General features: G+C 36.1%; 1 protein-coding gene across 1 annotated transcript in view; it reads right to left on the reverse strand.

Annotated features, from left to right (window-relative positions):
* Positions 1 to 23,547, reverse strand: part of LOC145692307 (putative glutamate receptor) — a 65,396-nt gene that overhangs the window by 21,652 nt on the left and 20,197 nt on the right. The window contains exon 2 of the mRNA XM_081767604.1: positions 947 to 952. Within this exon, the coding sequence (XP_081623730.1) occupies positions 947 to 952 (6 nt within the window). The remainder of the gene's footprint in view (positions 1 to 946; positions 953 to 23,547) is intronic.

The following is a 23,547-nucleotide window of genomic DNA, read 5'->3' on the forward strand; positions in this document are numbered from 1 at the left end:
GTAGGCCTGACATTCGATGACATCACTTTTACATCAGAGGAAGAAACAGAAAAATGTATAATGTATTACTGACATAAATAAACTGACATAAATAATCTATCTTAAACTATTTTTACGATTCAACAATTTATTTGATGTATTTCAATAACATACCATAGCCCTTCTCCGACCAACTTTGATCCTCTCCTCCTTCGTTTCTTAAGGCGCTCGGCCGCTATAACTTTATACATATAACTATTCACATCCTCTATCAGGCACCTACGTCTTATCCTGCAACTCGATTCATCCATTTGTGCCCTTTACTTGTTAGTAGTACTGAGGAGAATCTGCAACAAGTAAATTTAGGCCCTTTTTATAGAAGGGAATTAAGTTACCTGTTTTTGTGTACTATGATAAATAACAGTATTATGCAGTTCTAAGAGATTTTGGGCCCATCCAAGTCAGGTTTTGGGTCTTTTCTAGACCCGATGTCATTGTTCATCGTAAAGCTTGTTTATTCATAATGTCCATACAAAATTCGTAGTAATATCGACGTCTGGTGTACCATCTGTACCATCTTCGCTGATTTGTAGATGAGCCTTTCAAGAGTAGAAGCTGTATCAGAATTGATGTATTGCTTAACTCCATACTTCTGAAAACAGAAATACCTGTTAATGAATTAAATGTGTCTACAGAGGTAGATAAAGTAAAATAATTATGAAGCTAATGATGAAAATTGAAAACTACATATGTTCCTAATACGAATATATAAAAGTTTATGATGATTTTTTAAATAATGAATTATTTAAACAAATATTAATGTAATAATGACAATGATAATGATATTATGAAAGAGAGATGGAAGAGAAAGCTATTTATCTACAGCTACACTACTACGCCTATCCCACATACCGCTTTGAGACCTATAGAGAAAGGAAGGAAGATACTGTGACTTCAAGATACTTACCTGGACCTGAAAAGAGAAACATAATGTCATGGAAGATATTTGCCTAAGGTATTCTGGTCGAAGAAATAACGCTGATCTACCATAAGAATTTATCACCTGAAAGAGAAAATAAAATGAATAATTATGTATCCTTTTATAGTATATGTATTGTATTATACTATTCCAAATTATGTTAGGAATTATCTACCTTTATTTAACATTAAGTGTTTAATATTTAAAATATTACTAGCAGATATTACTAGCATATATTACCCGCTTCGCTGGGTTGAAATAAATAATTTAAATGCACATCTTTGTATGTTGTATGGCTGAATTTGGATCTATGTTGCATCGTAAGTATCAATGTTCATCTTACTGATCCTGAAAATTATGGATTCAACACGGATATTGCTCATTTTCGATCATTTTAATGTATGTCACCCCTCCTCATTCCCAAGTGTCGGGGCTGAAAATGGAATAAACAGCATGAGTAGTGTAACTGTTCATCTCGGCGACCGCAAGGACTATAGATTCAACAGTAATATCGGTCATTTTTGACCACACACACACACACACACACACACACACACACACATATATATATATATATATATATATATATATATACTAATATTGGATATTTTCGATAATTTTTAAATATCTCTCCCTCCCCCAAGTTGCGGGTTTGAATTTGGATTTAAACGGGATCAAAAGTATCACTGTTTATCTAAGAGACCCAGAAAACTATAAATTCGACACTGATAGTGGCCATTTTCGATCATTTTTATATATCTCTTGCTCCCCCTCCCCTAAGTGGCGGGGCTGATTTTGGATTTAAACCAGATCGGAAATGTCAACTGAATGGGTCCGAAAACTATGGATTAGACACTAATATTGGTCATTTTCAATCATTGTTATTATGTATAGCTCCCCCTCCACCGTGCTGAGGCACACGGCATCAGAATTGTCACTGCTAATCTCAGCTATTCCTAAAAGTATGGATTCGACACTAATATTACTCATTTTCGATAATTTTAAATGTTTATCACCCTCCCCTACGTTATACCCTCCTTCCCCTTAACTATCAAGGGTGAACTTGGATTCAAACAGCATCAGAAATGTCACTGTTTCTCTCATCGACCCCAAAAACCATGGATTCAACATTAATATCGGTCATTTTTGATCATTTTAAAATTTCTCCCCCCCTCTTCCCCCCTACGTCGTCATAGTGAATAGCCTAAAGCAATCCCTGCCCCTAAACTCATGTATGTTGAAAATTTGATTTGGATTGGTCGGGTGGTTCAAGATTGAAGTCACAAAGGCAGTCATTTATATTTTATTTTTTTACCTATATTTCCCCCTCCCCCTCCCCTACGTTGGCTCGTCAAAGTGAAACGGTAAAAAAAAAAACACTCAAGGCCCGACCTTCATGTATATAAAAAATTAGATCGAGATTGGTTGAGTGTTTCAAAAGTTATTAGGTTTTACTAGTTTTTATTTATACGTCCCCATCTCCTCCCCCCTTCCCTAGGATGTACCGTTTTTCGTGAAAGTATTATAATGTTTCCAGATCCAAACCTCATATATCCTGAAAATTTGATTGACATCGGTCAGATAGTTCAAGAGTTATTAAGTTACAAAAATAGTCACTTTCAGTCTTATGTAAATTGATTTTTATATATCTCACCCTTCTTCTCCTCCCCCACGTTGCTCCTTCAAATTTAAATCATAAAAACGATCCCAGGCCTGAAAGTCATCTGTGTTGAAAATTTGTTCAAGATCGGTCAAGTGGTTCAGGAGTTACTAAGTTTTATTTATTTTTTACGCCCCTCCCCTCAGTTCTACCATCAAAGTGAATAGCCTAAAACCAGCCCAGCCTTGAAACTCATCCACGTTACAAATTTGATCGAGATCAGTGGGGTGGTTCAGGAGATTTAGAGTCACAAACATAGTGATTTTCAATTTTATATATATAGATTATAATGAATTTAATTCCGTGCTTGTCAATGTTTCGAGATTACGTTTTTTTAAGGTTATTCCATAATTCATGTTTTACGACGTAGGAGTTGTCAAGAGCTTGAAAGTGAGCTAAAATCGTTGTCTTTAATATAGTTTTCCTGGATTTTCTTTCGGTGGTGACCCGTATCATTTTAATGTCACATCATAACATTGAAGGTTAGTCCATGCAAAGTGTGATGCATACCCTATCCGAGGTAAAAGTTGCTCACAGGCACCGTGACTAAAGAGCGTGAATATCGACGATGAGCTGAGACACTGTCGTATGATTACGCTGTCGTCATAAGAGAAGAGAAATACCTGTTTCTAATTGCTGACTTTTATCAAAGGATGAGAAAAATGAGAACATCTGGGCAAGCATTTGAAATGATTTCTTAAAAATATAGTAGTTCTTGGATTGAATTTTTTTCATTTCATCTTGATTGAAATAGTGCCCTAAGAAGAGTTAGGGAAGGGGGTTAAAATTAACCTATAACATATTTCCCACAAACCTAATTCTTCCTAATAGCGGCGGTAGCTCAGCAGCAGAGCATTCACTTTTGGTGCAAGGGGGTCCATGGTTCGATCCTAGCTCGCATCAAGTGGAATTTGTGGTGGACAAACATTATGTGCATGAGTTTTCTCATTGTTCTTCAGTTTCGGGGTTATTCCATTCATTCTCATCATCACCGTTCCCTATAGCCGACGTGGCATAATATTGGGACGTAAAACTAAGAGATTTAATTTCATTTTTTTTTTAATTCTTCTGCGCAACGAATGGATTTTTCTGCTAATCATAACACTGCTCGACAAAATGAAACTTTTTGAAAGCTGTTTTTGATTTGACACCTGATTTTATATAATTTGAGGTTGCTAATTACGAAAATGAAATCAGTTTTTCCCTATCACGTCAGGGTTTTCACAAATCGGAAAACATGATTGCGTATATTGTACTATTTACACAGCAACGCTGCTAGTATAGAGTAACATTATGACTATATATTTCTAACAAAGGAACATTATTTTGCGTCAGAACTAATCTGAACATCGATATTCTAAATAATTAGGGTCATCAGTAGTCTAACTAGGGAGGCAAACGGGGCTTGTGCCCCGGGCGCCGGATTGGGAGGTCCCAAATTGGGCAAATATTTGGGGGAGCGTTTTGGTTTGGTTAGTCAGGGGGGGGTGCTAAGGCGCGTTCTTGCCCCAGGCGACAACTAGCGTATTTACGTCGCTGAAGGTCATTGATAAACAACTGACCTCATTTTTGTCTCTGTTTTTTTTTCACTTGGAAGTTCCTAAAACTAGACTTCCTTTTGTGAGTAGTTCGTGAATCTTCACGTACCAACGTTCCAACAATAATTCACCAACATAGTTGTTCTCCAACGTCCCTGATAGTGGAATTTAATTGTTTTGATGTCCTGGTGAAATTTTTCATACTGTTCTTCACTTTAATCACCGAAGTTAAAATGAAAGCTGTCTGAATGTGAATACAAAAAATAAATCTTAAGACTCATTTTGTTCCCTAATCTTTTAAACTTCTGGAGCATATTAGACACAATGTACTTGTAATTTTCATGTCTGTTGTTCCCGAGAAAATTATGACACACGTCCCTGAATGCACTTCATGCTTCCTTTTCAACACTTGTTATACAATGTTCAAAGTCTGACTGATCTGAGGACCGATGAGTATTCCTTCTTTTAACTTAGCACTGGAAAGTTCTGGGAATTTTGTCACTAGACACTGGAAGCACTGCCCATCTTTATTCAGACATTTGACAAATTGTTTCATTAGGCGCAGTTTAATATGCAAGGTGGTAATATGACTTGTGAAGGGTCTACGAGGCAGATGTTTTTCACATTTTTACTTCCTATATTGCGGGTTTCGCTGACAGTTAATTTGAGTCCAGTGTTTATAGCGTTGTCTGCTGTTCCATTCGCAAAATGTGGCATGGATATTTGGTGTACCCTTACTGCTGTCCAAGAAGCATACATATCACCTTCAGATCGCCGCACAATAACCACTGATGATCCTCCTATTTTATTTTTTTAAAAACATTTCCATATTTTCGTAAATTTCCTTTAAATGTACAGAATAAATAATGGGTATACCTATACAGAGAGTTGTTGGTTGCTGTTGTGAAGAAGCAGACCATTCAAACGTCTCTTGTTGGAATCAATGAATAGCCTCCATTCCTCTGCATTATAGTTCTCGGAATCACAGCTTACACAGCGCTGTTATTGCGTTTCCTATGTGTAACGCGCTGTGATATCATTCAGTGCTACCAGATACAGTACATATTTTTTCAATGTTAGCAGAGTAAGTAACTGCACGTCTTTTATTACAAATTCAAAGATAATTAGAAGGCTATGGCATCGAAAGTATCTCTTTATATTTGTAATTATAATCAGTACTTCTTCCGAAATATATATTTATACGGTTATTTTCCTCTCCCCCTCTCATCTATTTTAAGAAAACTCTACGTGATAGAGCAAAACAAACTACAGTTTTGGATTTCTCAGGTCAAAAACATTAAGAAAACCTTAATAGTTTCCAAACAGCAAAATCATTGTAGAGCAGTGAATTAAACCTTAGTTAATTAATTGAAATGCTAATTGCTGACTTATCTTGCAGTAGAATTCAAAACTTTGATTTGAGTTACGTTAATCAACTGCATTCTTACTTTTAAAACTAAGATTTGAGTAATGGGTACATCATGGGCACCCCCAGAAAATTTCTCAGGGGAGGGCAAATGTTTGTGTCATGTTTCACAGTACTCTCATATTTGCAAGATTATATTTAATGGATGCCTTGTACGGAATTAAACCCCAATCATTCCTTTAATGGGACGGCATACATAGTATTAGTTTATATACTATTAGTTTGAGCTCTGTTAGTAGTTTATTGAATGGGTTCTCACAGGTGCCTATTAGGTGAACATGTGTGGTCTCTAAAGAACAAGAAAATCAGGAAATGAAGAAGAAAATATATTTTACATAATCAGATAAGAATGCAAACACATTCATTTGAAAATGTTTAAATCTTACAATATCTTTATAATTCTTCCATATACCTTTGGAGCATAATTAGACAAACTCAAAATTAAAATCCAGACATTTTATCTGTTTGTACAATGACAATAAATGAAACAAAGTTTAAAGAAAATAACCTTAGCTGCTGCCGGTTGACACACTCTGTGTACAAATTTATATACGAAAGACAAAGAAGTCGATTAACTAATTTTGGTATATTTAAAAAGTCCTTAAATGTGTCAAAGAAAGATAACTCGTCTAATATATTAATACCATTCTTCATTGACAGATATTCTTGGTCAGACATGTCAAAAATCACATTTAGGTTCCAAAGCTTAGAGGGGTCAGTGCCCTCCCCTGCGGGCGTCCATGGGATACATCAGGAATTTTTAAAATAACATTCAGTGTGGCTGATAAGTACGACCAGCATACTTTTCTTTTCAAATTTCATAGCGGAATTGCACGGTAATCACTTTGAAATTCATATACGTATATTGGAGACTTTGGAATAATATTAATTACTTTGAGACACAATGTTGGTCTACCATAAACTACAGAAAAGTATTACCGTAGTCATACCTTGTACTGATGTTAATATATGTAAAGAAGACTTTGGCTACGATCTCTGTCTGAAACTTACCTTTGTATTTTTTAAACTCTACTGTGTGAGCACATAAATACGTTATTTCTATTACTTACTTATAAATGAAAAAGAACAAATATTTACGCTCTAAGAAACCATTGAAATAAAACATAAAACCTTTGCAAAAATGTTATTTATTTATGATAAAACACTTATATAGGCAATTTAAAAGCACCGTTTTATCATAGAAAACCGGTAATATATGTAAATTATGTCAATTACTAAGACTATTAATTCTTGTTATATTAAATGTCGATATTAACCATTACAGTTGTCTCGGATCTAACGCAGTAGGTGAAATATTGACATGTCATACATGTCAAACATCGCAAAAGCCTTTCCCTGAAGGAAACATTACTGTTTTCCATTAAAACTGGTCTGAAAATATACTACTTGCTAAAAGGGTGTCAAAAGGCTTATTACATTTAGTCAGATATATATGACATAAACATACAACTGTGAAAATAATTGATTGACAATGCGTAGAAGTGTAACTGCGTACAAACAGAAGTAAGGATACATAAACGTCAATCCTCAGTGGAAGGAGACGTAATAATGACGTACTATGGTTACCAAGGAAGTACACAGAGGGTGAATCCTGGAGTTCGGACAGCCCGAAATCCCGACTTTCCTCTAAATTTAGTCTAATTTTAGAGGTAATTTTACAAATATTGATATAATTTATACTCATATTGAATTTGGAGCATCCTGAAAATCTTTGAATTCCCAAAATAAATTCCTGCGTACATATTTGATGGTTCTCTGCGTCTTAATGGAAAGAAGCATACTACGCCATAGATCAAATATATTATTTAGATCAGGCCTGTCCATGAATTGGCTCCCGGAGCAGAAGCGTGAGCGAGCACGAGCGGAGACAAGAACAGGTGAGCACAGGTGTTCGTAGCTTCACCCCTTCCACTGCATCCGATAAGTGTTGCCAACCACACATGATAGCAAAAAACCTACGGCCAAGCCTGGTCAGAAATTCGCACGATGTTGAAGCATTGAGCAAACGCAAGCGTGAAATGTGCAGGTTGTGCTCTCCCCCTCCCCATTTCGAAAGCAGTGACGCGAAAAAACTGCAGGAAATAAAATTGGTACGTTTTTTGGTCGAGGAAGACGCATGATAGAGGTTACAGTTAGCGTTGAAGTAACTAGCAAATGAACAAGAAAGAACGAAAGAAAGAAACTAATTTTAAACATGTCAGCTTACAGACGTAAAAACGACTGCAAAAATCGAAAACGAATTGTTTCAGACCTTTTTAGTTTGCTTACACAATTCGTAATGTTGTATTACATTAGCACTCGGTCTATAACTTGTCACTCGCTTCACGTTTGCTAAATTGTAAACGCCTTTCGTTGCTAGATTGATAGCAGAACGACGGGAGGTTGAAAATAATAATAATAATAATAATAATAATAATAATAATAATAATAATAATAATAATAATAATGCGTATTATTACTACTACTACTACTACTACTACTACTACTACTACTACTACTAATAATAATAATAATAATAATAATAATAATAATAGTAGTAGTAGTAGTAGTAGTAGTATTCGGACCAAAGAGGGATGAAAATGGGGATTGGAGGAAATTCATAACGAGGAATTGCATAGTTTATACCGCTCATCTAACATTGTTAGGGTCATTGAGTGTAGAAGGCTCAGGTGGGCAGGCCATGTAGCCAAAATGGAAGAAATTAGAAACGCTTTCATAATTTTAAGTGAAAACCCAGTTGGAAGAAGACCACTAGGAAGACCTAGGCGTGGAGAAACTGGATCCAGTTGGCTAAGGACTGAAGTTAGTGGAAATATTTTGTAAACGCGGCATTGAACCTTCGGGTTCCATAGGCCATAGAGTTAGTTACTTATTATTATCTAAAAGAAATGTTCAAATGTTGTTAAGAGACAATTACATAGAAGAACTGAATTCCGACCAAACACTAATTTGCCGGAAGGAAATTCCAGTGCAGTCCAGCCCACTTTAAGCGTTATCCGTGCAACCCACATTTCATGTTCAAGACATTGGGAATAATTGTTCGTATCATTCAGTTGGAACGTTTCCTTCCGAGCTTACGCTGTTACAGTAGGGCTACAACATTGTGACTTTCAAAATCAGTCAGTAACTATCGAAGAAAGACAAGCGTGTAGCTTCAGTCGTTGATATGATTTAACATTCTTTTTCATTTTTAGCAAGCCACCGGCAAGCAACTAGCCAATATATTTTTCATTATTAAAAAGACACTCCTTGTTTTTAAAAAAAAACACACTAATGGTAGTCACTAATGGCCACTCTTAAAAATGGAATATCTCTTTGGCTCTCTTAATATTTTGTTTGTTTCTTTGCGATCAAAGTAACTTTAAAAGTGGAGTAAGAAATACTATTCTTCCTATTGATAGTGTAATAGTGGCTTCTAATCTGCACAACCAACCCCTTGCTAAGCATATTCGTACATACATACATGCATAAGCTAATTTTCTGGAGATAATACTTAGATAATTACAAACAAGTGCTGTAGTATTTTTTTCGTATCAACAGATTATCTCTTTTCCTAAAAAGCGAAACAACATAATATAACAAACCCACACTCGGATTAAGAACTTGATTATATATATATATATATATATATATATATATATATATTTATAAATGTAAGCGATGGTTTGAAAATCTTTGAGTTTTACGTCCCACGCTTATGTCGGATAGGCTAAAGGAGACGATGACTATGAGAAGCGAGTGAAATGGTGGAATGAAGAAAGTGGGAGGAAACGGGAGAATCCCGAGAAAACTCACGAGCACGGTGTTTGTCCACCATAAAGTCCACACGGCGCGAGCTGGGATCGAACCAGGGACCCAAGCACCGGAGGTGAACGCTCTACCACTGAGCCACCGTGCCCCCCAAGCGATGGTTTGGTTCCACCACATCCTTCTTTAACAAAAGGAAAGAAAAAAGAAGAAAAGTAACGTACATAGTTTATCATTTGATTGCTGTTACAAGTTTGTGTTGTCTATAGTTAACGGTTACCACATTGTAAAAAACACTTTACACTAAATGGCAATCAGTTACCATACATACTTTTTTTATTTGGTAAGCTAGTGATTACCGCCAAGGTTGACAACACTTCCGCTCCTGTAAGGACGAAACCCGAAGGTGCACGAAGCACGAACAACGGTATTTGCACGTAGAATGCTCGTGAGCATTCACGAGGAGAGTTTTCACTATCTGCTCGCCGTTGCCAGGGCTGATTTAGATCTTTCAGTGAAACGGAAAGCAATTGGTCGAATGGAAGCCAGGCACAGCAGAATATCTAAAGCCATGTGTGTGTGTGCCAAAATTTTTGTGAAGTTTATGAAATTAATTCCAACGAACAGCTTTGGCAATGGTTTCTTCAAACTCATCCGTAAAGTAAGATGATCGTAAGTTAATCGATCTGCATCTGAAAGGAGAATGGGTTACTGATGGGGCCTCATAAAAATCGATACCAGCAACGAGTTTCGCATCAAGGACAGTTTCCTCACCGCTCAAATATAAAGAAATAAGGTTCAAGAGTAGTATGTGAGGAAGTTTAGGTCTGCTGTTGGTATTGAATTTATTGTCATGGATTATACTACTGGTCTACATAGAATCTTTTTCGTCGACATCTTCCTCCAGTGAAGATACAGTTCAGTTTATATGATCAGAAACTTAATGCTATTGAACACATATGAGGTACTTTAGGGATGCGGGCAGCAGAACGCTACACCTACAGACGGCTAAAAGTGGCTTTTTGACGTACATTGACATCGAATTGAGTACTACAATGCACATTGGATCATCGGAATAAAGCACGGGATAGAAATAGACGACCCAAAATGCCATTAAAACTAATGAAGATTTTGGCCATTTATTTTTGTCCCCTCCTTAAGTGTCACCGAAATTTTGAAGATATGAAGTCAGATCTAGATAAACATTACAATGAATCTAGTAGATAGACATTCGGGTTATGAGGCAACCCAGGACCAGAGGTCCAAAATGTCTAACAGATTCATGGTGGCACTGAATTTCATGATGCGAAAGAGACAATTCAACATATCATCTAAATTGCTATTTTGTTTTTATTGGTATTGGTATTGGTTTTGTTTGGTATTTAACAGAATTATTTGCCTAATAATGAGAAGCCTCCATTTACCTTGATCATGAGCTATAAGTTATCGACTAAATACCACGAATCAATTGAAGCGTTTTGCCTTCTATCACATACCTCAGTATTTTTGTCAGTATTATAACTATTTTCTATTCCAATTTAGTACATCCAATATTGTTATTTTCTCCTCTCCTTCCTCTATTTCATTCCACAGTGGGCCAGATGCAGAATCTGACTGGAAAAAAATAGTATTCCACCTATACATGCAATATATGATCACTATACCAGTAAAATTATTACTCGGTGCCATAAGTGACTACGATATATTCAAAACAACTGAGAAACGATACGTAAGAGAGAAATAATGAGCTAAAAGATAAAAAGAACAATAATAATTAGCGAAATAGAACAATAATATATTTTACCTGCAAAGATTGAAGAGAAAGCATCCTTCCAGAGGCCTAGAACTCATCACTGTAGTCTTCGTCGTTGCCGTCTGCATCGTTATTATTATTATTATCATCATCATCGACGTCATCGTTACCATCATCACAGTTATCACCATCGCGATCTTGGCCATGTCCTACTTTACCACCCTGAGATGTGCATCATTTAATAGCAGGTTCTGTAAGCAACTTCCTGACATCGAGGGGGAATGAGTTTTTGTTTTTGTTTCGGAAAGAAAATTGACTTGAAATGATAGGATCGGACCTGAGGAGGAGCATGTTCCATGCATCGCGAATGTTCTCTTTCCGAGAAGTTTTCCTTGCATGAGCTGCCCTATCTGCTGTAATGTGCTTATGTGTTGCTTCTTGAGCTTCTTCGGAGAGCATTCCAATAGGCAAGATGGCTGTCTCAATAATTCTTCCTCCATGAATTAGAATTTTATGAACAAAAACCGGAATGAAGAACCGTGGATATAACTAAGATACAGTTTGGTAGTCTCTAATGTGAATTCATCAAATCTTTGCATTAATTGGAAAATCGTATGATATAGTTCGCAATATAATACCAAATCGCCGAATCAGATCTTCATTAATTCCTGTAATCTCAGCGGATTGCGATTGATCTCGGAAGAAACCCCACACTATGTTTCCATCATTAGAATTTCCTACTCCTCCAGGTTTAGGCTGATCTACAATTAATCCCATTTTCGTTCGGAACTCTTGAATAATTTGCTCCTTCCGTGCAGGGAATTTGAATTGTATACGGGGTCTCTAACCTGCCATTTGTGAATGTCCAACCAATAAGCTATGTGAATTAGGCATTCGAAAAATCGGATCCAAGCATATAAGGGGGAGATTACAAATCCATATCTTCTCCTATCTATCGCTTTTGTTCGTAATTCAATATAGTTCATATTCTTAGGAGTAGATCCATATATATAGCACGTTTGAGATTAAGTTTCTGTTACAGAGTTGCACATCTTCCCATCCATCATTGTGAACACAAGTTCAGGGACAACATTTACTTCCTTCTCCTGAATCAGTACATTAGTAGGATTTAAATTGCGTATTTACGTGTCCATTAAAAGAACCTCCTTTCTCGACAGTTCAGTTGTCTCTTTTTGGTACAACAATTTAATGGGTCGACAAAATCTAGGTGATGACGGTCTGAGATTTTGCCACAAAATTGCTTTGTCAACCTCCCCATCTGATGTTGAATATAACTGCGAGGGAACGAAAGAAATAGCAAAAGTATTTGAGTCACTATATACACTGTTCGATTCATCTTCTGTTTGAACTTTCTGCTTATATACACTATGACAACTGCTCCCATCGCAACCCCACTTACACATTAAGTTGATTATGTCTCCATCTCTAATACACTGTTTAATAACATCTTTCTGCAAAGTTACGATGCGCTCAATTGTCTGATCTATTATTGCTTGTAAATTAACTTCGGCTGAGATGTCAGCAACTATAATATTCTCCTCTCTGGGATAACACTTTAATTTTGCTTCCCGCACCACATTATACAAGGATATATGTCACAATGTTTTACCTTTGCGCTTAGTCTGAAATTGATGTACTGTCTTTTAGATAAATTATTATCTACAATAAGTGCCACGGCTTCCTCCGGAGAATAAGTGTTTCAATAGAGTTTTGGCGAATGGTAAGCCTTCTTGTATTTTGTTGTTCTCTTAGGTGTCGTTTGAGTGATTTCTCCTAATACAACTGCGGTATCTCTTTTTCCAGTTGTTCTCAATGACCTTTGGGTAGCCAACACCAGCTCTTGCTCAGAATTCTTTGTAACGAGTGGCTGTACACGGTTTTTCTTCGATTTCGCTCTCGAATCTTCGAAGGGTTTACTAGGTCTGCCTGATTTGCTCGTCTGAGGCCTATGCTATTGTCTTCGAGACCTCGTTTTGAAAGTAATAACAACTTTATCAGAGAACTTAATATGTTTTTCCAACCAATCATTATATTTGGATAAAAATCTATCAGTCATTCTATTACACAACTTCCAACGCTTCTCGAAATCACCTTTGAAGTCACTTTTAAACTGCGAAGAACATCTGCAGAAAGGCTTTCCATTCCATATTTGTTCGTAACGTAATTATAAAGTGCTTCGTTTGATGGTTTAGAATGCAGCACCTCGTACAGGTCCTTGCGCGTCACGACGAGCATGTCCGGCCCTCTACACCTATCTTTGAAAATAAGATAAATATAAAAATCGGGCAGGAATAGTCAGTAGATCACAACTGTATTTCGAAATACATATATCAAACTAGACCATGACGAAAAATCTCGCTATATGGACGTAATTTTTAAATGTCAATTTGAATTTCCAATAACAGTTCTTTACTGCGTAATTACTTGTACTCTAGAGATACTTCTACAGTAAAGCAAAATAAACCAATCAAACAAAACTTACGTCAAACAGCAAGTAGATATACATGCCTTTACTCATAGCTTATTTCGCGAACGTTCCTTGCCTTTTCACGTGTATAATTAAACCACAAATTTTACGTTCAGATCACCTGAATTCAATACGCCACAAAGCAGATAATGAACTATCAACTTTGACGCGCTGTGACCACCACTACAGGCTGTTATATGTGTTCATTCATATGCAGCAAGAAACTTTGGTTATCACTTAACAAAACTGTGCTGTTCGAGTGTAGATTAGAAATAGTTGCCAAAAGTACTTTTTTCCAGTCAGGTTCTGCTTCTGGCCCACAGTGCATTTGTAGTCTCGTAGGAACTGCGCAACAAAGTTGGAAGATTAGCTTGTCAGTAAGCTAGTGTGTTCGTTAAATATACTCTTATTTGATCTCATGAAACACGGTAAACCTGGGAAAAATATACTCACAAACGAATTTAAGTTATTTGAGGTTGTTTGACTAGTGGTATCACCATATCGCATGATGCCAGATAGTTTACTGGATGCCATGCAGCATAGGGTTGAATCTTTATATACTCATAAAGGGAGTGGATTCAAATACTAACTCCAGCGTCTGAAGTGATAGGTTCTGTGCACTATAGCAATGATCAAAGACAAAATTTTCGGATATCCAGGCCCGGACTGGCCCAGGTGGCTAGGCCGCGATTGCTGTTTGCCTAGACAGGAGCCAAATCAAAAGGGGGCCAAATGAAAATTTTAATAAAGAGAGAAGGTCACATAAATTTGGAATAAAATTAAGCAAATCAAAATGAAAATTCATTATACCAATTTCTGGTAGCAATATTAAGATTTACTATTGATAATTTCTTTTATCTTTTATAATTTCTTTTATCTTTTATTACGTCGCAGCCATAGTACATAATTCCATTACGACCAACCTATAGGCGTACGTGTGCACGCGATTTGCATAAATACACACAATCTGGGTGCTTGACAGTTCGTGGACCACAAATGCCTACTGATGTTAATATTCTTATGAGAAGACTTTCTCGTGCTTGTTCCCGAAAGTATATCTCTCCCCGCAAAGATATTTCGAGCTACGTGCAGTGGGCGTAGGGCTGTTCCGATAATCGAGTAATCGATAACAATTCGATAAAATTTCAAAACCGTTTCATCGATAAAGAATTTTAATTTTATCGAATTATCGAACTTTCGAGACTCCCGAAATGACCGAGACTCCCGAAATGTTCGAGACTCTCGAAATGTTCGAGACTCCCGAAATGTTCGAGACTCTTGAAATGTTCGAGACTCCCGAAATGATCGAGACTCTCGGAATGATCGAGACTCCCGAAATGTTCGGGACTCCCAAAATGTTCGAGACTCTTGAAGTGTTCGAGGCACTCGAAATGTAAGAAACATTAGACAACTTCGAGACACTCGAACTCTTCGAGAGTCTCGAATTGTTTGAAAGCAGTAAATACAGAAATATATCAATATGATCGCATTTGTCGAGTCGCTTGAATATTTTGAAAAGTTCGGGATTATCGGAGTATTCGGAAGAAACAATGAATTCGAGGTTATCATAGTTGTATATAATATGTATTACATATATGCAGAGTGTTCATTTTAAAACTTCTCTCCTTAGCAATGAAGTGAAGTAAAAGTTTCTTCCCCACAGATCTGTATAAGGTTTAAGCAGTCTGTCAGAAGAGAGAAAGAGAAAACATGCATCGCCTGAATGGAATTGGAATCCAAGACACCATTAGTCTACTAATAGTCACTTTGCCGATTGCGCCAATAACGGGGCAGGCAGGAAAATAATTTTACATATGATTTCGAGGGTTTAACTTAAAGTTCTGTATAGAGACAGCTACTGATATAGCTAGAGATAAGGAAATTCGAGAAGGCTGAAGACTTATCAAACTTCCGTTTCGAAAATTTACTATCTGGCGCTCGAATGCCTTCGAGTATTTGAGATTGTCGTGAAACAAACCTTGAGAATTTTGGGTGCAAAGCTCCCTATTACAGGCCGTCCTGTCTGTCTGCATGTGGCATCCGACGATAACTTTCGAACGGATTGTCCGATTTTGATGGAACTCATTTTAAAATGCTCTCGTTTGCTTTCACCAGACACCTATTGTTTTGGTTGCCATACCACAAGGGGATTTTTCCCGAATTCAAGTATTTGTTCTTACTTTGGGCGTAGGCGTGTGAAAGCTACGATAACTTTCGAATGAATTGTCCGATTTTAAAGGGGATTGGTCTAAATGCATATGTCAGGTATTTGTTGCTCTTGGTTACTTTACGATATGTGATTTTGTACATAAGATGCCGTGCGGCTCTGGGCATTACCAACCTCAGATTCAATGCATACCTGGAGGGGGGATGCGGCCGAAGCGTGGTACAACATTCATCTACGACTGAGGGCACATTCCCTACATGCTCTCATGGCATGGTGCTATGCACAAGGGAGAACTTTACATATGACAGAACGAAGACTAAAGGAGAATGAAATGAAGTGAAATCTTAGTTTAATGACCTACTATTATGTCTGTTAGGCTAAGGTAGAAGTATGATTAAGGCAAGTGAATGATGATGGAATGTGAATGTGGAAGGAAACGGGAGCACGCCGAGAAAACCCACGGACACGATGTTGTCCACCACAAACTTACTTGGTCGGGGATCGAACCAGGGAGGGATGAAGGGGAAAGGGGAGAAAAACACACATCCTCTGACTTACATTTCAATGGCTCTGATTCAATTTCCATATCAAATTAAAATAACTTCCGATCACTTCTTAAGGAAAAATAGAAAACATTATTTTGTCAAGAGTTCTCTCAACTGCTTCGTATATTGTTGCAAACAGACTTTCAAAGAAAGATGGTCGTGCAGTTACTTGCATCGCAGCTGTTGAAAGAAATATTAGACCCTATCTCTCCTGTCGTGTCCTGCATACAATAGACTACTTATCACTGTTTCTTTCTTTTCCGAAACAAGAAGCCAATGTCTTTGAAATCGATTACGATTACATTGCACTTCGGTTGTAATCAGATTTCTCTATGGGAAACAAGGTTATACTGCTAATTCAACCTGAAACAGTACTGGAAAGTGTGTTCAAGTTACTGAAGTGAAAATGTCATCGAAAAGATCATATGGGATATTTGGATCATTCTGAAACTTGGATATTTGGATAGGGCACATACTAGTTCCTAAATAAAATCTTGACCCGACTACGGTAGATCCTATAATATTGGAGCTATGGACCTATAAAGTTCATTTATTCATGTTTTTGGCAGCCTATAACTCTAAAAGGAAGCATTTGTGCACCCAAGTTGGTCTATACTTTTTGTTTTATCTTGATCTCAGGATAGGGTTGCCATATTTTGAAATTAGAAAAGCGGGGGATTTTAAACCATAAGTACTGATGCGAACTTGTGTATTACAAATACTGACGATCCTTCTGACCATTTTTTTGAGTGATTTAAGTGAGACTTCCAATGTACTTTTCTAACAAAACTAAAGAAAATTTAGTTTTTGCCTTTAATGTTTTATTAAGTTCAACAAATGTGAGTCTCAAATTGTAAAGTAAGTATTAAATAAGTATTACAGTAAAATATCTCTAATAAGGATATCTGTAAGACAAATTTTCAAAAAAAAAAAAAAAAAAAAGCGATATATGGCAGATGATGTTCATACGGTTTTCTCTCTAAGGAATACAAAATAACTTCTAAACTTTTATCGTAAGAAAGCTGAAACATATTTAGGAGTCTTGGTCCATCTCTTATAAAATTTCTAATCATTTTCAAGGATTTATACTTGAAATCATACTAACATACGAAAATACCACAGTTTCACAATATATGAAATACAGTATAAACATTTTAAAAGAAAAAATACTAATAATGAATCTAATCTAAACAAAATGTTAAGGATACCGTAGGTTCAATTTGCAATCATTTCTAAATATATAAAGACTAGTTGAACATATAGATTACGTAACAACATAGACGTGTTCAGTTGAACTGGACAGAATGTTATCAAAGAAATACGCACCCATGAGATCATACATTAGTATTCGTGGGTTGAACCAAAATGTGTATGATTATATTAATTTTTTTTTTTACATTTTTCATTCCCTTTAACTTTCTTTTAAAAAATCTCGATTGTATAAAATCTTATCATAAAATTCTATTGTACAAAACCAGTTGACAGTTTCTACGTTCATCTTGTTTCTGTCATCTGTCACCTCGCGATTGCGATTGACACAGAAATGTAGCGGTTTACGTTGAATATAATAACACTTTATCAACAAAGTCGTCTTAGATTTCTCTCCAATCCAAAAAAGCGGGTGGTTTTCCGTGATTAAGAGATGATTAAGCGGGGGACGAATATAGAACCTAAAAATCGGGTGGTATCCGTTAAAATCAGGTAATGTGGCAACCCTATGTCAGGAATCGCCTCCCAAACGTTGGCGGTGTTGTTCTGAAACACTCTGTATAAAATAATGCACCACGTTCTTCTGAACTGATGCAAAACTCTTACGTTTTTAAAGCCTACATTATTCGACCAGGAAGCAATCTGCCTCCACCAAACGACGCTTCTGGATCCGCTAGTGTGTGGATTCGTCATAATGTACAAACCGACTGTATAGAACATATGCTACACTTTATATTCGCTGTCGAGGAAATAGATTTATTTCCTTTTTTCATCTTCATCAAACTTAGTGATGATCTCAAGGTTTCCCCCGGGTAGGCTTACCATACGTCCTAGATTCAAGCCCGATCCGGAAAATTGTCTGGGATTAACTAATGCCCAAAATTTTAGGGAAAATGGAAGACGGAAATTTCGCTGTGTTTGATCAAGTGCTTGGCTTGCAATTCTGTCTTGTGCTGATATTTATGAAAAAATCAATAGCGATAAGGTCTTCTTCGCAAGAATACTTTACTTAGGAAAATAATTAAGACAATAATATAAAAATATATTTTAAGTATAGAAAATGAGCATAAGCATTTTTGGAACTTAATATTAGACTTTTCTTAACTTCTCAATAAACACACGCAATTCTTAAAAATATCCAGAAATTATGGTAATCCTACCCCGGGAGATTTTGAATACACGGTGGGTGAAAGTAGGAAGAATACTGGTAAGCTACGGTTAACATGATCAGAGATATGTTTGTGGGGAAATATTCCTCCTGAACAATGCAATGAAATCACCACTGATTTGACTAACATTTATTTTACTGAAAGGCTAAAGGGGGAGTTTGCGCCCAAAGCATCATTATATCTCAGCGTTTCCCAACCTTTTTCAACTTGCGGCACACTACAAGTGTAACTTGAATTCTCGCGGCACACCCATTATATATATATATATATATATATATATATATATATATATATATATATAATTATTACTACTATTATTATTTGTAAATATAAAATACCGTGGTATTTTTATGTGATTACTGTCCTTTGTACAGAGAAGAAAGCTCGATCACTGATTTTCCCCCATGGTAAATCATTATGCTTATTTTTCATACTAGTTTTCAAATAAAAAACAATTGCAATGAAATATAGGACTCGGGTTTTTGAAAATCTATTTTCTCTTTCGAAAACTGTATCAAACCTTTAACTAAAAGGGAAGATCACTAAATAACGAATAAATAAACAAATCTCCTATACTTTTAAAACTCAAATATAGGTAATTTGTATGCATGTTTGCTTTGTTGAATTTATTGAATGATATGTTAAAATTTCAAGTTGCGAAATAGTCTGCAACAATAAAGAAGCAATAATGGTCATGACAATCATAAATACGTTTTTCAACATTAAAAATGTACAGAAAAGTAACACAGTATGAAACTTAAAATTGTAGATTTGTGGTAGAGGTTCATAATAATGTGAAATACAAATATATATTTTCCCTTATGTCTTGCAATTTGGTTCCTATCGAATTAATAATTTGTTTCGATTTCCTCGCGGCACACCAGCGGCTCATTCGCGGCACACCAGTGTGCCGCGGCACACCGGTTGGGAAACGCTGTTATATCTGATTGCGGCAATGTGTGAACTAGTGGCCATTAAGAGAAAGCAAACACGACAGAAGATAACACATTTGGCTTAAAAATAAAATTTTGCTACATTTTAGCAACACCGTACGCGATTAATATGGTTGAGGTGGTGGGCGTATTCTATATCGTATGAAAAGCAAATTACCCTATTTGTACGTTTAAGACCGTATGTCTGAGAACACTGATACAATATCTGTCAGCAAATAACAAACAAGAGAAAATTCAGGAGGAAATTGAACTTCCTATGTGTGCGTGTGTGTGTGTCGGACGAAAAAGCAATCCCTGTCTGTACGCTTTCCTTTCTCCTCACAAATACAACTTTGCAATAACTTATCAGATGAAAAAAAAAAAAAAAAGCTGACTAGTTTGGCTGCAAGAAGGAATCATTGGAGAGGTGAACGAACCGAACTGCCCATCACTACTTTTGATAATACCCGAAACTTCGATAATACTCAAAATTTCGTTACTACCCGAAACTTCGATAATACTCGAAATGTCGATAATACCCGAAACTTCGATAATACTCGAAATGTCGATAATACCCGAAACTTCGATAATACTCGAAATTTCGATAATACCCGAAACTTCGATAATACTCGAAATTTCGATAATACCCGAAACTTCGATAATACTCGAAATTTCGATAATACCCGAAACTTCGATAATTTCAAATACTCGGAAGGTTTCGAGTAACCGATGACAACTCGATAAATTTTCAGTCCCGAAGTTCGATAGGTCCTCAGCCTTATCGAACACCCCTAATGGGCGTTTCTTTGCAACTTATCGTATCCCTTTTTCACGAATACTGAAACAACCAGTGTTAAATTACATTAATTTATTCGTAGTTCTTTATCAACAAATTACAAATTTCAGCCATCCCAAGGCGAAATAGGTAAAAAGTATGCTAATGATTACTGTCTGTGTTATTCTCATAAATATTGTTTCATAACATATGTATACTGTGATTTTATATTATGATCTTTATGATATAATGTACGATGTGACTACTAATGAATAGTGTGCTTTTATCGCGGGAAAACAGTGGGCAGTTGGGGTAATGATGGTTATGGGAATTGAGAATTCAGGACGAACACATTATGTCAGCCGCCGGGGCCAACTAGTAGCCAGTCCTGCCCTGTCGATGTCAGTTAACTTATGTCACAATAGTATATGCTTAAACTTGCAGCTTGCGGTGAATTTTACTCCTTTTGTCCGGTTTGTTTCCTAATTGGAGAAATCACCATTATCGTCACCTCCTATGATAACAATTTTACCCCCTAATCAAGGAAAAAAAGATGGAGCATGGAGCAACTGTAATATTTTACAGTAGGCTGAAAGAGGTATCTCAACTACGGAGGTAGGACTGGGAAGACGGCGATAGATGATTAGTTTATTTGCTTGTTTTCATTAACTTGCTGCGATATTGCATTTTCATTCACTTTCTGCGATTTTGCTGCAATGATATACTTGGGTAGATCTTCTATGCTTCAAAATGATCTTTACTTTATATGTGCGATACGGATACTGGATGATAATAATTATAGTTTGTAATCTTGAAAGGGTGAAATATGTAGTAAGTAATTATCATATTTCATATTCGTACTGCATATTCACTTGAACACATGCTAGACAAAGGCCTCTCCAACGTTGACTTAATCCCACGGAAAATGCACTCAAGTCTCTCTCTCTCTCTCTCTCTTTCTGCATTCTCTCCTGCCTTCTCTACCTCGAGTTGGCTGTCCTGCCTCTGTTCAATGTGTGGCCGGGTTAAGAGTAATCTGCTCTAATACTGTATATCAGTCGTCTTCGTTCCGTCGCTTGCTTTCTACTGTACTTTCCCTTATGCATGTGATAACAAAGTTTTTTTTCCAAGCAAGGAGCTATGCGAAATATGGTCATACAGTTTACTAGGGCCAACTGAAGAGGTTTCTGAATGCTACTCCTACACATTGTCTCAGGAAGTATTATAGGAATTAAATTTGTCTCTTTCCTTCTACGAACACACCTGTCCATCCTCGAAAACTAGTTTTTTTGGAGGTGTCTTTGCAGTTTTCTGAAGACACCCTCTATTTCTGCACTGAAAGCTTATAACGCATGCTTGTCAGTATCGAACTTGTTCAAGCTCCGTCTAAATTCTTGAAAACAGTCCCATCGTGCTGCTCTAGAATGACTTACCTGTATAGGTTTTAGCCTCCCCTTTCTCCAAATTGGGGAGTCTGGAGACTTACATGCAATACTTATGAACGCAAAATTATTTATAGTTTTGTCACTTTCATAATGATACCGACACGATAGAAACCAATTACGTGTACCTATGCCTTTTGTGTTTTACATTATTCTTCGTTACCAATTACTAGAAAATACACTTACCCTTTCTCTAATTCAAAAGGATATATTGAACATTTTTATATCTCTAGGACCGAATTTTATTTCTATTATTTCTACATATCTCATTCGAACATCATCGTGATTTCTCTTCATTGACATTGTCAAACTTATTATAATCTGCAATCATTAAATAACGTGATGAACGAAAATAATCGTACATTAGATCTGGTTCTGTTTAATATAACAAATGTAGAGCTCAATAGGGAATGTTGTCCACTAATTCCTGAAGATGTACGAAAGGTATCCAAAAGTTCTAATAATCATAAAGAAGTTATCCAGATATTTACATGAAACTTTTTGTGCATAATCAGTGTCATTTCTATACATTCTTGTGCAAATATCAAATATGTGTCTAAAGTATTTTTCTTTCTACAGCCTGTAGAAGACATCAACCTGTATGATGAACAAAATTGATGCCCGAAGTGTCATAAAGTTTCTCCATTTGAAGGGCAACAACGTACGCCAAATCCACGACGAAATGAAAGCTATCTATGGAGATGAAAGCCCTTCATATGACATGGTTGTGAGGTGGAAGCGGAACTTTCAAAGTGGTCACATGTAGTGATGTGAGGTGGAAAATTTTCCGTGGAAATTTTTCTCCAATATTTTTCCGGAAAATTTTCCGTTCTAAACAAATATCAGTGATCAAGTATCAATTCCTCATTAACCTTAAAATTGATTGACTTCATGCATAGAAACGTTGAAAAGTGGAAGATCGTTTAAAGAATCTGAAAATTCTCATGACTCACAAAATTTCCGGTACTATGTAGAACAAGTGAAAAAACTTTTCAAGAATCAAAATATTTTCTGTCGTGCATGAAAAAATTGAAAACCTTTTTATAAGTAGGAAAATTGTCATCATTTTGAAGTAAGAAGAAAAACAACCTTTTATGAGTCGGAAAGCTTTATTTCTTTGCAGAAATAAGTAAAAGGAATTTCCATGGATCGGAAAATTTGCATTATGATGTAGAAACAAGTGGAAAAAATTTTTCATTACCCAGACAATTTTGAATATTATGTATAGTGATGTTAGATGGAAAATTTTCCACTATTTAACTGCACATTGAGCTTTAAAATTGAATTCCTGTAGAGGAAAGTTAAACAGCAACAAATTATAATTTTCCAGTTAACTTTCGGCAGCCAGAAAATTTTATAATATTTCAAGTTGGCAAGTAAAACTTTCATAGTGTTTCTCTCTCTCTCTCTGTGTGTGTGTGTATGTGTGTATGTGTAAATTGTGGGGAAAATAAATGGAGTTCGTAGAGTACAAATATCCCATCCCATTGTTTAAAATATAACAAGAAAGCGAAAAGAAACCTTTGTGCATTTATCAGTTATTTCAAAAACAGAAAATTCCACTATCTCTTCACACGCCTGCCCACATAATGAAATAATTACATAAAAATTCCAGTTCCTTATGAAGATTATTTTTGTAATATAAAATAAGAAGAAACTTTGATTTTATTGTGTTTAAAGCTATGAGAAGACATCATCTTACGCGTATTAAATTAAC

The sequence above is a fragment of the Thermobia domestica genome, chromosome 8 (genome assembly GCF_964235325.1).
Source record: "Thermobia domestica chromosome 8, izTheDome1.hap1.1, whole genome shotgun sequence".
Taxonomy (NCBI): domain Eukaryota; kingdom Metazoa; phylum Arthropoda; class Insecta; order Zygentoma; family Lepismatidae; genus Thermobia; species Thermobia domestica.